The sequence below is a fragment of the Daktulosphaira vitifoliae genome, unplaced genomic scaffold (genome assembly GCF_025091365.1).
Source record: "Daktulosphaira vitifoliae isolate Bord-2020 unplaced genomic scaffold, ASM2509136v1 Scaffold_5, whole genome shotgun sequence".
Taxonomy (NCBI): domain Eukaryota; kingdom Metazoa; phylum Arthropoda; class Insecta; order Hemiptera; family Phylloxeridae; genus Daktulosphaira; species Daktulosphaira vitifoliae.
In genome coordinates, this window is record NW_026099576.1 from 3813297 (window position 1) to 3831361 (window position 18065).

Consider the following 18065-nt stretch of genomic DNA (forward strand, 5'->3'; position numbering starts at 1 on the left):
TAATTTATTCATTTTAATTTGTTATTGCGTATCTAGTATTCGGGCGAACACCACACAATATGTATTGTATATACAGGGTGATTTTTTTATCATAACCCACTCAATTACTTGAAGAATAATAATAATTTAAACATTTTTTTTTTTATCATCTTTAGTTACACATTATTCTTGAATTTTTAACTATGTAATACTTTTTAAGTTCATCCTTTATGCCTTNCATTTGAATTTTTAATATAACTTTATTAGCTTATTAGATATAAACATTTAAAGTTTCAAAATTTTGAGTTAATATTCATGTATAACACACATGGGATTGTAAATACAGGTAGCTTATTGGATTTTTATGCTNAGCTAATTGGATTTTTATGACATTGCTGTCTCAGTCACGGATTGTTTATTATCAATTATGATTATCATTAGATATACTTTCTGTATTGTCAGTTAGTGTATTTATAAACTCATAACAATGTGCCTTACTACAATTGATAGTAACAATAGTGTACCTGTTAATATCGCTGTTATAAAAAACCAATTAGCTACCTATATTTGTAATCCCTTGTGTATTATACCTGTATATTAATTCAAAAATTTTAAACTTTAAATGATTATATCTAATAAACGAATTAAGTTATATTAAAAATTCAAATGCCATTTACTATTAAATTAAAAACTCAAACATTTTATTAAATTAAAAATATGTGTTACCATTTAAAAAAACAAAGTTGACCCCCTTCCAAGGCATAAGGGATGAACTTAAAAAGTATTACATAGTTAAAAATTCAAGAATAATGTGTAACTAAAGATAATGAAAAAAAAAAATGTTTAAATTATAATTATTCTGCAAGTAATTGAGTGGGTTATGATAAAAAAATCACCTGTATATATATATTTATTAACTTCAAATACACTTTTATACAACAGGTTATATTTCTACCCCTCGTTAGTACAATACGAGTTAAAATTTACAATATAACCGCAAAACAACAAACAAAATAAAAAACGAAAGGCAAAAGAAAGAAAAAAAACACGCCACTACAAATCCAGGCTAACGTCGGAAACGGAACAGAACGCATATTAGTAATACCTATTCGGCGGCGGCCTTGTCAAGGTGTTAATGGCGGGGACACCCGATGACAACCGATTGTCATATTAATAGGAGGTGGACGACTGATATCGTTTGAGACGCGGGTGGCGCCAGCCTAGTGCGTAGTGCGGTGCCTCGTCAATATTATATTATGATAGAATATCTTTGTAAGCATATGACTATTGAATGGATAGCTAGTCGCTATATTATCATTTAATTTAATTTATTTTTAATTAAGCATATTGCTTCGGTAGACAGTGTAGAAAAACTTACGAAGATGTATTTAGTGTTGAATTTTTGTTTTAGTGATTATTGTGTTGCATCCTTTAGCGCCGGAATACATTGGGCCAACACTATATGGTCCGAATAAATATTAACAAACATAAATATTTTTAAATCCTGTTTTGGTCAAGCCAGAAAACTTTAAAAATATTGGTACGGATCTCTCAATAAAATATACTTTCTTAAACAAAAAATATATTTATTTAACAGAGATAAAAAAAGGATACATTATAATAGTTATATTTCTGATAAAAAGTATAGTTGTATTGACTATATGACGTGTAATGTGAAATGATGGAACTGATCAACTAGATAAGTGAGATAATATCTATACATGTTCCAATTATACCATGACACCACTGTGCTTATTTTTTTATTTCTTCGGTGTAACAGAGTATTTGGGTCACTGAAAATTATTTAATAAATACAATTTTCTAAAAAAATGTAGATAAAAATTTGGATTTTTTCATTTTATTTAGTATCAACTGTTTAAATATATAGGTATCATAAGTTCTCGTCTTTTGACTTTTGTATAAAGTTAGTAGTGACGTAAGCGTCACACAATTAAATATATAATTATATTATATATGTATTTTCTTATTTTAAAGTCAAGCACTCTCAAACGTTTACCAAACGAAGCAAAATTTATACAGTCCATAGCATTAATATTATTGTAACATATTTTAATAAAATGAATTCACATATTATTGTAATAATTTTTTTAAGTCTTTGTTTTGCATCTAATTTTTCTGAATGTAGTAGCTCTGGAAAAAATATTATAAACTCAACTTTTCCGGTAATTATCCTTATTTTTTAAATTATACGATGTATTATTTAAGGTGAAACTACAAATTTATAGAAAATAATAAATTAAATATTTGTTGTAATACAATGTACCTATACATAAATTTTATTTAATATAATTTNTATATATATATATAACAAATTTTTATTGTGATTGATACGGTCCCGCGTCGTTTCATTATACACAATGCCCCACGACTCGTGCCACCTTTATCAGCCGTCGCCCTATTATGAGTATTTGACTGACCAACACCTCGCGTTATACGCCGCTGTGCAAAGTCCAGCAAGCGCCGCACGCCCGACGACATCCCGCCGCAAATGATACCGTAGTCTTCTTCCCGTTGTCAAAGTGACACCGTCTACGATTCGATCCGCACTCGCGCACCGTCGCTATCAACGCTGCTAACCTGTTGACGCCCTAGGAACACGCCGGACAACGCGTCGTCGATGCCAGCGAAAGTGCCGCGATATTATGCAAAGATTATTTTATTATTATGTTCATCTATTCGGTTTGTTTTATTAACACGCTTATATTAGNTGATTTTGTTATATTTTCTGTTACTTTATACTACTTCTAATAGAATAAAACCCATAAAAATACGATTATCAAAATCTACAAATATCAATAAGTTTTTACATACTATACTATCATATTAGACTGATTATTGCATTATAAATTATTTTTTTCAGAATTTATCAGAGATAGAAGAAATACAGGAATCTAGCAGCTCCGGAGAATATATTGTAAAACCAACTTATCCGATAATTATTATTTTAATTTTACTGCTTTTGTGTTTTCCTCTACTTTTTTAACACGCTTTTATTGGTTTCACGTGTATGTTTGTTGTTTGTAGTTTGTAACTTTCCACGCGCACGCGCACGAGACTAGACGGTCGTAACGCATTCACCCCACCCCGCTCTCCAGTCGTCGAAAATAATATTTTCCAACCCGTAGACGCGAGCGTGTCATCAATTATATATAAATGTAAATAAATTTTTATTGAGACACGGCACCGTCACTCGTGCTACCTTTATCAGCCGCCGCCATACTATTAGTATAAGTGATCATACGCCACGGTGTAAAGTCCAGCAAGTGCCGCACGGCCGATGATGACCCGCCGTAAATGATACGATGAGTCTTCTTCCCGTTGTTAAAGTGGTAACGTCGATGATGTACGCCACCGGCTCCTGATGTGCCGCACGATCGAACCGATCCGCGTATCGTCGCCATTAACGCTACTAACTTTTCGACGCCCGAGAATCTTGCCGGAAACCGCTTACGAAAGTGCCGCGATATTTTACGAAGATTATTTTAATTTTAATTTAATAAATTCGTATAATATATATATATATAGCGTTATAATTTTTTTTTTTAATTTCTTCAATATATTAACATACGAATAAAATAATCTATAAAATCGAATTAATTTCTAAATAATTCATATTAATGAATATTTGTTTTTACTACAATTCTATTGTACAAATAAGAACAACACGAATAAAAAAAAATTAAGTTCTATATAACTGCGTTTTGAGTTTTGTATTTAAACATTTTTGTGTTTATTTAAAGCACCAAGGTTTTTAGAAGTTTAATAAATTCTATTGACATATTAGTCATGAACTTTTTTACCCACATTTTTGTAGTCCCAACTAATAAGCCGTTATTTTTGGGAAACAAAGTAATCATGAATAATTACGCGAGTTTTTTCCAAATAAATATTTCAGTATGGGGCCAAAGCTCAATATTTACGCTAACCTGAACGCGTGCTGCTTTCCTTGGATGTGGTAGCCGTTTCTCAGCTCCTTCCATGGAATCGAACCCTGATTTCCCGTTACCCATTACAACCATGATATTGATAGTAACTACTATCATAACATGAAACTAAAAAGTGAAAAATAAATATAGTTAAAAAAAACTAAAAAAACACGCTCCTTAAGTACATTGAACTAAAAAGTTAAAAATAATTTTTAACTTTTTAGTTCAATGTACTTAAAGAGCGTATTTTTTTAGTTTTTTTAAACTATATTTATTCAATTATTAATAGAACAAAAAAATAATAATAATATACACATCATGATAAAATAAATACCACCTCAGTTTTGCATGAAAGCTAAAAAACCCATAAAAATTATGAATAATAAAATCTACTAATTTCAAAAAGTTTTTAATTTTTAACTTAAATCGGAATAACTTTTTGAAAAATGTGTGAATCACAGGAACAATTTTTATAAAAATATCATATGCATATATTTTTTTTAAATATTTGCATACAAAGCGATTTATTTGACAAAATTTTCAGTAATGATTTGGAAATTATGGCACCTTAAAACTTTTTTTTAAATAAAGACCATATTGTACTATACTATCATATTAAAATGATTTTTGCTTTATAAATACTTTTTTCAGGCTGTATCAGAGATAGAAGAAATAGAGGAATCTAGCAGCTCCAGAGTAAATATTATAAAACCAACTTTTCGGGTAATTTTTATTTATTTTAATTATAAGTTGTATTATTTAAGGTTATCCCTGTGGATAGGAGATAAGAATACTTCCACGGCTTCTCTGTCAGTCATAAGAGGCGAATATAAGGTTGCGTCAGGTCGACAGCCGGCGTAAAATTTTTGTCAAATAGTATGAGGTGATCTGAACAAAATTTAAGTGATTTGTCCCATCTTGAATGTACGCGAGAACAACAGGTGAGAGGGAATAAAGTATTTAAAAACAAAGAAGGCCTAAGGAATAGTGATTGATACCAGCCGGACAACTTGTGCGGTAACTATTTCACCAGTCATGTGTACAGGTCTATCCAACGATTGTAAAATCAATGGTGTAGGGACATTACTAACTCTAGGCTGGACTCGTGTATAAGGGAGAAAGATAGATACAAAATAAGAGGAGAAAAGTTAACATTTGCCGTGTGCAGGAAATTAAGTGGAAGAAAGAAAACAAGGGAAATAGGTGAGGGTTATAAAATAATATACTCAGGTAAGTGTAGTACAAAGAATGTCGTAGGAATAATAATAGATGAGAAGATGAAAAGTAAAGTAATAGAAGTAGCTAGGAAAAGTGATAGAATTATAGTTGTAAAATTAATATTCCAGGAAAAAGTGTTGAATGTAATAAGTGCCTATGCACCACAAGTAGGATGTGATGAAATTGATAAGGAAGTATTTTGGAGAGATATGGATGAGGTGATGCAAGGGGTACCTGGCAATAAGAATGAGGTGATAGATCGAGATATGAATGGACATGTAGGTAATGAGAGGAGAGGATATGAAAGAGTACATAGAGGGTATGGTTTTAGTGGGAAGAATGAGGCTGGAGAAAGAATACTGGATTTCGCAGTATTGTATGATCTTGCTGTGGTTAATACTTATTTTAGAAAGAGGGAAGAACATTATATAACCTATAAGAGTGGGAGGAATAGATCACAGATTGATAATTTTATGTGAACGAGAGAGAGCGTAAAGCGAGTAAAGTATTATAAAGTTATACCAGGCGAGAGTGTAACTACACAGCATAGACTGATGGTAATGGAGTTTTGGTGTACCGATAAAAGAATATACAAAAACAGAAGGAACATGGGAGAAAAATCGAATATACCTCAGGTTCTATTTGTCGTAACTGTGCGGAGTTTAATCATTCAAATTGTTTAAAAGTACTTTATTATTCTTTGGTTCGTTCTATCGAGGATATGGGTTTAGTGAGAAGAATGAGACTGGACAAAGAATCCTGGATTTCACAGTATTGTATGATCTAGTATTTTGTAAAATGTATAACCACAATTTCATTGAAAATAATAAATTAAAATTTTTTTTTGTTATAATTACTATGCATCGATTACATAAAATTTCTTTAATATAATTAAATAATAATTCTTTAATTTTTGTCATTTCTTGTTTATTCGTGCAATCATACATTCATAAATCAAAAATAATATTGGATTTTTTTTTACTCCTATACAAAGTTGAAAAGTTATTGATTTTGCAATTTACTATTGTGTTTTCCGTTACTTTTTCAACTATTAATAGAACAGATCCATAAAAAATACGAATAATAAAGTCTACTAATTTCAATAAGTATTTAATTTTGAACTTAAATCGGTATAACTTTTAGAAAAAGTATGAATCAAAGCAATACTTTTTGTAAAAATACCATTTATTTAAGCCTCGGTGCAAAGCTGAAAAAATATTTATTTTACTATAATGAGTTTTTATGCGCCTGTTTACTTTTTACTACTTATTCTCAGAGCTCACCAAATCTATATCTTTCATTAATACTTCAAAGGATCACAAATCGTAATCAGTCGAAGACAATACCCTGAAAAATTGAAAATATTTCCCTCTTTCCCTGTAAATTGGGGATATCCAAAAAAATTGTAAACTAAAAAATCGCTAATTTTCGAAATTTTTTCTATTTTTTTTTTCTTAAAACTGCCATAACTTTTTCAAAAATGAAAAAATCAATATAATTTTTTTTTATATAGATGCTTGATATCTTTACCTATCATTTGGTATATTTTATAAATCTATCCCTTTAACTACCAACATAGAGGTAATTCAAAATGACAACTTTTTCACAAAAAATTACTTTTTCAACTTAACTATTGAAAATGTTACGGAAATACTGTCACATTTATATATATCTTAAATTAAAGCTAATGTAATGAACTTTATTATGAAAAATAAAAAAATTCGGACTTTATTTTGTTTTTATGATGAAAACGGACATCACTGTTTATAATAAAAATTCGATGTTTGTAAAAAAATTCATTTTATATTTTTAATTTTATAATGCTATAATTTTTTGAAAAATGTATGGATCATTATAATTTTTTTGAGATAAGTACTATTATTATTCTTCTTTTTTACAACATTTTTTTTTTTTAATCGGACTATTTCCCTTTCTTCTTCTTTTTCCTCGCCTTAATTCCAACTACTTGGGGTCGGCCACGTCAACTTGTGCCGCCTTAAAACTTTTTAAATAAAGCCTATATTGTACTATGCAATCATATTAGAATGATTTTTGCTATATACATTTTTTTTCAGCCTTTATCAATGATAAAAGAAGTAGAGGAATCTAGCAGCTCCGGAGAAAATATTGAAAACTCAGATTATCCGGTAAATATTATTTTTTTTTAATTATACATTGTATTATTTAAGGTAAAAATACAGTTGCATAGAAAATAAATTAAAAAAATTTTTTGTTATATTTACAATCTAGTGTGTTTACATAAAATTTCTTTAATAAATTAAATTTAATAATACTTCAATTTTTTATACTTTCTTATTCATTCATGCAATCATACATTCATAAATGAAAAATAATATTGGATTTATTGTAACTCTTATACAAAGTTGAAAATATATTAATTTTACTATGATACTTTTGTTATATTTTCTGTTATTTTTTTCAACTTCAAATAGAACAGATGCATAAAAATTACGATTAATAAAATCTACTAATTTCAATAAGTTTTTAATTTTGAACGTAAATCGGTATAACTTTTAGAAAAAGTATGAATCAAAGCAACACTTTTTGTAAAAATACCATATGCATATGGTTCAATAACATTATAATAATCATTAGTTCAATGATATTTCAAAAAATTGTATCTAGTCGAAGACTACCCTCAAAAAATGAAAAAAAATTCACTCATTCCCCGTAAATAGAGGAAATCCACAAAAAAAAGTACAATTTTAAAAATTCGTAATTTTTGATATTTTTTTAACTTTTATAAAAATGAACAAATCAACATATTTTTTTTTATAGATATTTCTTTATATAAAAATCGCTAATTTTCGAAATTTTTAAAATTTTTTTACTTAAAATTGCCACAACTTTTTCAAAAATTTATAAATCAAATAAAATTTTTTTATAGATACATGATATCTTTACCTACCATTTAGTATATATTTTTTGCAAATCTAACTCTTTACATGTCCATAAAAAGGAGTTTCAATATAGTAATTTATCCGCCATAAATTAAATTTTGAAAATGTTCCGTAAATACTGAAACACTATATATATCTTTAATTAAAGCGTATGTAACATACTTTAATTCGAAAAAAAATTTTTAGCTCTGGACTTAGTGGTAAAAACGGACATTAAAGTTGAAGAAAAAAGTACTATTTATTTGTAAAAATTGGATAATTAAACATTTTTTAATGATTTGTTTTACTAAAGCTGACACGGTACCGTGTTTCCCTCAGCCGCACATCACGTTATCAACCTAAATGAAAGTGTATCGGAAATCTGAATCATAAGTGCACGGTGGCCTAGTGGTAAGGTTTGTCTATACGACACCTTGGTTTGAGGGTTCTGATCCCGTTCCGTGCCTCTTTTTTTCACATGATTTACGGTACACTTTCTATAACCGGCCGTCAATCCCCGGCGGCCTTGTTAAAGCTTATATAAAAGTGATTATAATAATGGTTTTTTTGTGTTAAAATATGTGATTTTATATTTTCAACTTTATATTGCTATAACTTTTTAAAGAATGTATTAATCAACGCAAATTTTTTTCTCTAAAACTTTATTTTTATTCCTTTAATTGGACATACTGTTTTTTTTTTAAATTGGATAATTTCCTTTTATTAAATATTTGAAATATACGTATAAAAAAACCCAGGAAAGGGGGGTCGCGGAACAGTGGTGACGTGGCATACTTGGATCAAGTATAATGATATCTGACAGTGATTAAAATCACTATCAAAAAAAAACGCTTCGATGCAAATCTTTAGATAGTGTTTAATTTTAAAAAATTGGTGAATTTATTCCAAAAGCTACATGATCTGCTATTTCATTATTAATATCCTAATTAAGATAAAGTATGTCGAATGAAAAAGGGATTATTAAAAAATATTATTTCTCATAAAAAAAAAATGTTGATCCATACACTTTTCAATATGTCATAGCATTATAAAGTTAAAAATATAAAAAAGAATTTTTTTACAAAAATCGTATTTATTTTATAAACTTTGATTTCTGTTTTCACCATGAAGATAAAATAAAGTCCGAAATTTTTTTTTACCATTATAAAGTATATTACATTAGCTTTAATTTAAGATATATATAAAAGTGTCAGACCTTCCGGAACACTTTCAAAATTTAAGTTGAAAAAGTTCTACTTTCTACATGCATTTTTTAGATTTGAACACCCCTCGTATAAAGGGAAATGGTCCGATTTAAAAAAACAGTATGTCAAATGAAAGATGTATATAAATACTACTACTCATGAAAAAATTGTACTGATCCATACATTTTTCAAAAAGTTATAGCATAATAAAGTTAAAATGTAAAATACAAAATCGAAAATTTTCACACAAAAATAGCATTCGGTAGCCATTTTCACCGTGAAGATAAAATAAAGTCCGAAATTTTTTTTTTGCATAATAAAGTAAATTACATTAGCTTTAATTTAAGATATATATAAAAGTGTCAGACCTTCCGGAACATTTTCAAAAGTTAAGTTGAAAAAGTTAATTTTTTGTGAAAAAGTTGTCATTTTAAATCCCCCCTTGTGGGCAGATAAAGGGTTAAATTTACAAAAAAAATATATATTAAATGATATATGATATAATATATTAAATGATAGGTAAAGACATCAAGCATCTATAAAAAAAAAATTATATTGATATGTTTATTTTTGAAAAAGTTACGACACATTTAAGTAAAAAAAATTGAAAAAATTTCGAAAATTAGCGATTTTTAAATTCGTAATTTTTTTGGAGGTTTTCCCCATTTACGGGGAACGAGGGAATTTTTTTCAATTTTTGAGGGTAATGTCTTCGACTAGATACAATTTGTGATCTTTTGACGTATCATTGAAAGAAATCGGTTCGGTGAGAGCTGAGAAAAAGTGGTAACAGACACACACAAAAAAAAAAAAAAACACATCTTAGTAAAACCAATATCTTCTCAGCTTCGCATCAAAGCTAATAAAAAATTGTTGGATTATTCCAAAAGCTACGTGATCTACTAGTTCCTTATTAATATCCTGATTAAGATAAAGTATGTCGAATGAAAAAGGGATTATTAAAAATATTATTTCTCATAGAAAAATTGTGTTGATCCATACACTTTTCAATAAGTTATAGCATTATAACATAATAAATTTATAAAGAAAATCGAAAATTTTTACACAAAAATTGCATTTGGTAGTCATTTTCACCGTAAAGACAAAATAAAGTCCAAAATTTTTTTTTATAATATTAAAGTATATTATATTAACTTTAATTTATGATATATATAAAAGTATCAGTATTTCTGGAACACTTTTAAACATTCAGTTGAAAATTTATCTTTTGAATCCCCCCTGTGGGCAGGTAAACGGTCAGATTTATAAAAAAAAAATATATCAAATAATAGGTAAAGACATCATGTATTTTTATAATTTGAACCCCCCTTGTATTAAGAGAAATGGTCCGATTTAAAAAACAAGTATGTCGAATTGAAGTGGTATATAAATATTATTTCTCATAAAAAAATTGTATTGATCCATACATTTTTCAAAGATTTATAGCGTTATAAAGTTAAAAATATGAAAAAGAATTTTTTTACAAAAATCGTATTTTTTTTAACTTTGATGACTGTTTTCACTATGAAAACAAAATGAAGTCCGAAATTTTTTTTTTAATATTAAAGTATAATACATTAGCTATAATTTAAGATATAGATAAAAGTGACAGTATTTCCGGCACACTTTCAAAAGTTAAGTTGTAAAAGTTAATTTTTTGTGAAAAAGTTGTCATTTTGAATCCCCCCTATGTCTTCGACTAGATACGATTTGTGATCTTTTGACGTATCATTGAAAGAAATATTGAGCTGAAAAAAAGTGGTAACAGACACACAAAAAAAAAAAAAAAATTAAAAAAAACACATCATAGTAAAATTAATACCTTCTCAGCTTCGCATCAAAGCTAAAAAAGAACTTTTTCAACTTTACTTTTGAAAATTTTTCAGAAATATTGCGTCCTTTAACCCTTAAACAGTCGCGTGGGGGTCTAGCAAACCCCACATAAGTAAAAACGGATGTATTATATTGCATAAAAGGTGTACATAGATATAAATTTAGAAGATAGTTTTTATAGTAATATTGAATAGATTTTCTTAAATAAATACCTTCGAAAAAAAAATGTATAACTTAAAGTATCCATCAAAGTTGAAATGGGTCATATTGACCCCCACGCGACTTGTAACGTTATAATTTTTTTTTGGACTTGTATTTTTTTCAAAATATTGTTTTGTCATAAATTCAATGTTATAATCGATATAATATTTTGGAATTGGGATTATGTGGATCTGCCACCGACAGTGCAATTAAGTTTTAAAAATAAATAATCTATTGAGAATTTCCACTACTCGATCATATGAAATAAATACGAACAAAATATGTAATAAATACATCCCATCGCAATGTGGACACATTGTTTATCGGTGCCTCATTTACAATTACCACTATTCACAATTACCCCTCCTGACCCTACCTGTATTATAATAATTAAATTGTATTGTAATATTAATAATAAAAAAATTCTATTCAGAAAATGATTATGTAAATGTAAATACACATAAAACTAATAAATATAAGCCGTGTTTGAGCTCAAAGAAATACAAGAAAAATTAATAAAAATACATTTTGTAATAGTAAAAGCTTTTATTTACCGTCTTAAAAATAAGATTTTGCAGTTAAAATAATTTTTTTACAAACCAAAATTTTTTAATGACATTTTGAAAATTAAATTTTTTTTTTTATTTCGTAATATAATTTTTAGAAAAATGCACATAATTTTGTAATTTATTTATTTTTTAATTTTTATCCATATTTATATATCATAAGGTTACAAATAATGTCTTTGAATTAAAAAAAATGAACTTTTTTATACATATTTTATACTTTTTTAGAAATGGGGTCTAATAGACCCCCACGCGACTATGAACGTTAAAAATAGGTACGCGCCTGCTTAAGGGTTAAACATATGTTAAATTAAAGATTAATTAAGCTTAAAAGTTAAACATTGTTTAATTATAAACTAGCGTGAAAATTAAATCTAAATGACCAAAAAAATAGATTAAAAATGACAATTTATATATAATATTATAATTTATATATAATAATTATAAATCAAATAAGTAATCGGGATAAAATTAAGGGAATAGTTTTTAGTTTTAGTTATTATAGAGGTGGACAGAATTCCCATGCACTTAACCTGTTGGTCCATTGTGCACACTTCATACCGAATTGTCTACAAAAAATTGTAGATTTGAAATCAATAATGAGTTTAAACAAATATTTGATAGTAATTTGATGAAAATTCCTGGTAGACTAGTGTATTTATTCATAATTAACAAAAAAATATTTTCTAAAAAGTTTTGGATCAGGTCCTTCGATACAGGTTTGCAACGAAATATACAATTTCTTTATAATTTTTCATAAAAATATCACTATTAAATTATTGGCTATCAATTTAATACTAAATTTTAACTACTATAATAAGTATTTATCTCTATATTATACTAATAAGCCAAAGAACCATTAATCAGAATATAATAAAATAAATAGGAGTTGATGTTGCTTTTGGAATAATTCAACAATTCCTTTTAACAATTAAACACTATCTACAGATTTGCATCGAAGCGTTTCTTATGATAGTGATTTTATTCACTATTAGATATCATCTTGTATCTTGTATACTTGTCCCAACTATGCTACGTCCACAGTGTACTACTTTTTTTTTGATATATTGTTTATGGATGTCCAACCAGTGCCCTTGTTAGGAAAGGGATTTAAAATAGCAAAATGTGCATACTAAGTGATTTTTTTGATATGACTTTTCATAATGTTTCGGAAATTATGGGATCTTAAGACTCGTACTTAAATAAAGTCTATATTGCATTATTATATGATCATTTTAGAATGATTTTTGTTTTATAATTTTTTTTTTTTTTAGAATTTAACTCCCCAGGATAGAGAAGAATGTATAATCCAATTTAATGACAGAGGTTGTATTGATCGAAACAATCTCATAGAATTATTAAATAATATTTCATCGGTTAATAAAAAATTAAAAACACAGGTTTCTACACAAATTATGAATATGCCAGGTAAATATGTATATGTTTTATGTCAATGAACACAGTAAATTACACTTGTTACTAAAATTAAGATTAATTTATTTTAAAACCTGATTTTCTTTTTTTTTTGAAGTATTCGAATTTATACAGAGTAAGACACTTATTTTCTCAAAAACTATCGGAAATTTTTTAGTGTTCGTAAAGATTTTGTTGAAAAAACTTTACAATACTATGTGGTTAAATATATTTTTATTTCATCCCTTCGAAGTTAAAAAACCTTTAATTTAATTTTATCGAATGGGAACGCCTATTATTAAATTGTTCAACTTCAAACAATTTTATTCTTACAATGTCATCGGTCCCATGTGCCGTTTATCGGTTACAGTATTTTAATTCTATATTTTGTTGATTAGATTAGTAGTTGTAGTTATAATTTGCTTATGACTTAAAAAAGTATAACGCTTGTCTTGAATGTAAAAATGACGTTTCCAGTTTACAAAAAATGTCATGTATAAATTTTAGTAGTCGATTTTAACTTACAGAATAGCACTATATATAACTTCGTGAATAATTTTCAAATTCTTTTTTTACTTAATACATGATACTTTGTTATAATAATACAATCTACTAAAGGATTATAGTACTCTTAACTTATAAAATGGCATATTTTTATCTGATATAATACTTATTTGTTATATTAAGCACTTCTATAGAATTTAAATTAATATCGTAACATAAAATATTAAATAATATTTCATTAATTTAACAAAATTTATTTTTAGAAACCAAACGTTTTAGTCTATCAGATGTGTTTAAATATTTAAATCTTCATAAAGAAAAATCTCCTTTTTATTTATCAAAATTATTTTTATGCAGAAGTTTAAAAAACATAATAGACTAAAAATTATTGTTAAGACAGCATGCAACTCAAAGACAACACCATGGAATATTATGAATTAGAAATAAATTTTAGTTGTTACAATTTAATCTTATTTAATAAGATTAATTAAACTAAATATAAAATGTAGTACTTATAATTAAAAAATGATACATTTTAGTTTTGTGTAAAGAATAAAATTTAAAAAAATAAAACAAATATAGTATTGTTCATCATTACTATTATTAGTAAATTTTATTTAACACTTGTAGCTAAAATCGTGGGATTGGCATGATACTCTCTATCGTTAGATGTGTTAGAGGTTTGTTTAATACTTGAGGATCTTGATAAAAACCAAAAATCGAATGCTACCTGATATATACCCAAATAATGTCCTTATCTCTTTAAATGAGTTATACCTGAAGGATAGACTGACAATTGTGTTCCTTATTTACTACTGAGAGATTATACACGATAAACACTATCGTGAAATGAAAATTATAAACTGTTATATAATTATATTTACTTTTGTGTGAATTTGCTTGGATACCAAATTAGTGCACTTAACGTAAATAATTTTGAACGAATCACGGCGTTTTTTGTGTTTTGAAGAGCAATTGAAAATTTTAAAATCCTCGTAAAAAACGTACCAATTATCTGTATACAGACCTTACCGTCGTATATTGAATCATTTTCGGCAGACAAAAATCACGATATGTTTACCAACACCGTATTGGCCACCGATCGGTCAGAAACATTCAATGCTAAAGTGCCTTACGGTGCAAAATTACTAACCATGAGTTCAAACGGATCTTACGCGGACATGATTGCTACCAAACCGGAATATATCGCCAACACTGATACGATTATGAAATCAAAGATGGCAAAGATGGCTACCGGACTGATAAAAAACAACCGAAACAGTACTACCGATTGTGACTTTACGCTTACAAAAGTCAAACGGCTTTCACAGGACACCCCATATTTTTGTATGTCCAAAAAACCAAAGCTTACTACGACTACCGACAACTATGCGACAAAAAAATTATGTAAACGCCTGACGAAGACATCGATACCATCGATTTCCCTCGTCAAGAAAACACCACCTCGAGTAGACAATCCGAGTACAATGATTGAAACAATCGACATAGATTCGGCCGAGAGCAAAAACGATAGTTCCTCCTTAGACGGTAAACGACTAGTCCATTAACTAGAATTAAATAAACGGCATTATTAGATAATATTTGAAAAAAGATAAATAATATTTTTTTAATTATAAACCGAAAAACTATGCGATCAGTTGGATTTAAAAAATAAATAATTTTGATTGCAGACGTGCCGCGAGATTTGAACGAGAAAAACAAGAAACCGCCTTCATACGATTCATTTCTCACTCGCACGACGTGGTACAGCGGCGACACGATCAACGCGTATTTAAGTCTAATTGCATCGCGTTCGCCAGGCAAAGTGCACTACCTGATCACCGATTTTATGGAGGTGCTTTCTCGACGGGGATACGCTGGCGTGAAAAGATGGATCAAAATCGATATACACTCGTTAAGACTCTTGTTGGTGCCGATGCACGTGAACGGCAACCATTGGACCATGTCTGTGGTCGATGTACCCAAAAAGACCATAACGTTTTTTGACAGCCACAACTCCTACAATGGTCCCTACCCATCGTTATTGAGACGATTTCTTATTGACTGGGTGATCGAAAACTACGGATATTCTTCCCAGTGGATTTTATGCTACGGAAAAGCGGTGCAACAACGCAACGGTTATAATTGCGGACCGTTCTCTTTGGAGCTAGCCGAGAGGATGTCCAGAAACGACGACACGCCGATCAACCCCTTCACAATGCCTTTTATCCGGTTAAGGCATAAATATGAACTAGAAGCCGGCACGTTGTTCCAATTTTGACGTATATTTGTGATCATCAAGATTCAATTTTACCGATCACGGCCTTATTTGACCTCCGTTAAACGACCTACTCGTCAAAACTCATTAAAACATGTAATCTTATAACTCTATTTTTCTGCCCCAGTCGTTATACTTATAATTAGAACTATCGTTTTTAATTGGATTACATGCTGGGGAGGCCTTTTTTTCAAATTGAAAACGTGTTTTTTACTATATTCAATGTGCAACGTTGAGTTTTTAATATTGTATTAACATCGGTTCGATTTCGTAAGAAATGTTTTACATTTTGTAACTTTTTTATACAATTTTTGTACTATAATTTTATGATAGTAATTCTTTTGTATTTACAAACAATTTTATTTATTTTTTTTGTTATTTTATATTTATATTAGGGTTGACATTTTATTTGTTTTCTTATGTAGAATTTTTCTTTTTAATTTAAACTAATATCGATTGTATATTTAAAATGTGATTTATTATTATCAATTTTTGTGTATAATTATTTAAATAAAACTATTATAATGACTATAACTAATTATAAGTTAAGATATAATTTTTTGGATAACTAAATTGTGTAACTTCAATATTCCATTGGTATAATAAATGTGCCTTTTATATAAAATAATATTTATTGCAATTCAATACCCAAGTAAAGCCGCCCAATGAGATAATTGTTTTCTAAATATTGATAATATATTCGAAAAAATGAATAAACTTCTAAAAAGTATTTTTGCTGCCATGGGCATAGTGTAAACATTTGCAGTTTTAAATAATTATTTTGTTATTTTTCTTGTTAAGCGCACTGGCAAGTAGAATTTTCAGCCACAATATCAATGTTCAAAACTCTTAAATTTCTTTATGAAACTACGATATCTTAATGTTTAAAAGTAAGGGATGTTATTAATGAAATATATATTAGTTTATTGATAAAATTTCGGAATAAATTTAATGGATATACGACGCAGTCGAATTACTTTTTCAAACATGCGCATGGACTTAAAAAAGAATGTTATCTCACTTTTGATCAGATAATAAAATATTTTAACAGCTTTTACATTTGACCAAATCTGTAGAAGATTTTGTACTTTATTTCGCATATATAAACTATATTATTCTAAATAATAAATTATATTTATGATTTCACATAGCAAGAAAGACGTTTTTCCTCTTAAAGAGTACATCCTCAAAAAATACATTCATGTAATGAATCTGTAGTAATTATTTCAGCTGGAAAATTCTCTGTGTAATTATTAAATTTAAATGTCATTTATTTTTAAATCATTCATCGATGAAATAAAATTTTTTATACTACAAAAATGATTTTTTAGAGAAAAACCATGTGTTCCTGTTGTTAGGTGTACAGAGAAATACAAAGTTAAACCTTTTGAAGAGAGTTTAAAGAGTGACATAGAAAATAATATACTATTCAAAAGTAATACACACATTAATAGTATATTTACAGTGCCGGATCCTAAACTCTAAGGCCTCAGTGCGAAAACAATTTGAGGGCCCCTAATTTAATGATGTTATAAAAAAAGTCACGAGTATATAACTCTATAGTTACAAAATAATGGAGTACAAAGTACAATAAAATTAATTATATATTATTATGTAAAGAATAAAGCCAACCATCAATATAAAAATGAAAAGTAAAATGTTAACATGTTCTATATTAGGAAATATTTAGCTTCGATGCGAAACTGAGAAAGTATGAATTATACTATGGTTTTTTTAAAATTTTTTTTTGTGTCTGGTATCAATCTCAGCTCTCACTGAACCTATTTTTTTTAACAATACGTCAAAAGATCATAAATTGTTTCTAGTTAAAAATATTACCCTCAAAAATTAAAAAAATTACCTTCTTTTTCGTAAATGGAGAAATCCACCAAAAAATTACAATTTTAAAATTCGGTATATTTCGACATTTTTTCAATTTTTTTTTATTTTAACACTACTATAACTTTTTAAAAAATGACCGAATCAATATAATTTTTTTTTATAGATACCTTAGGTATATA

General features: G+C 27.8%; 2 protein-coding genes across 3 annotated transcripts; both read left to right on the forward strand.

The window, feature by feature from the left end:
* The first annotated feature begins 1956 nt into the window (after positions 1 to 1956).
* LOC126906718 (uncharacterized) lies at positions 1957 to 14363 on the forward strand. 2 transcript variants are annotated; one of them, XM_050687478.1, is made up of 7 exons: positions 1957 to 2162; positions 2861 to 2914; positions 4578 to 4649; positions 7220 to 7291; positions 13124 to 13175; positions 13250 to 13277; positions 14030 to 14363. In XM_050687478.1, exons 1-7 carry the CDS (start codon positions 2058 to 2060, stop codon positions 14043 to 14045), a joined length of 399 nt encoding a protein of 132 aa, XP_050543435.1. In that variant the 5' UTR covers positions 1957 to 2057; the 3' UTR covers positions 14046 to 14363. The 2 variants fall into 2 exon arrangements, with proteins under 2 accessions (XP_050543435.1, XP_050543434.1); XM_050687477.1 differs by having other exon boundaries at positions 1962 to 2162; positions 13124 to 13277.
* Positions 14364 to 14501: 138 nt separating this feature from the next.
* On the forward strand, positions 14502 to 16569 carry LOC126906707 (uncharacterized). Its single transcript, XM_050687461.1, has 2 exons — positions 14502 to 15314; positions 15458 to 16569. The coding sequence occupies exons 1-2, from the start codon at positions 14840 to 14842 to the stop codon at positions 16045 to 16047; spliced, it is 1065 nt and encodes a 354-aa protein (XP_050543418.1). The 5' UTR covers positions 14502 to 14839; the 3' UTR covers positions 16048 to 16569.
* The last annotated feature ends 1496 nt before the right edge of the window (positions 16570 to 18065 follow it).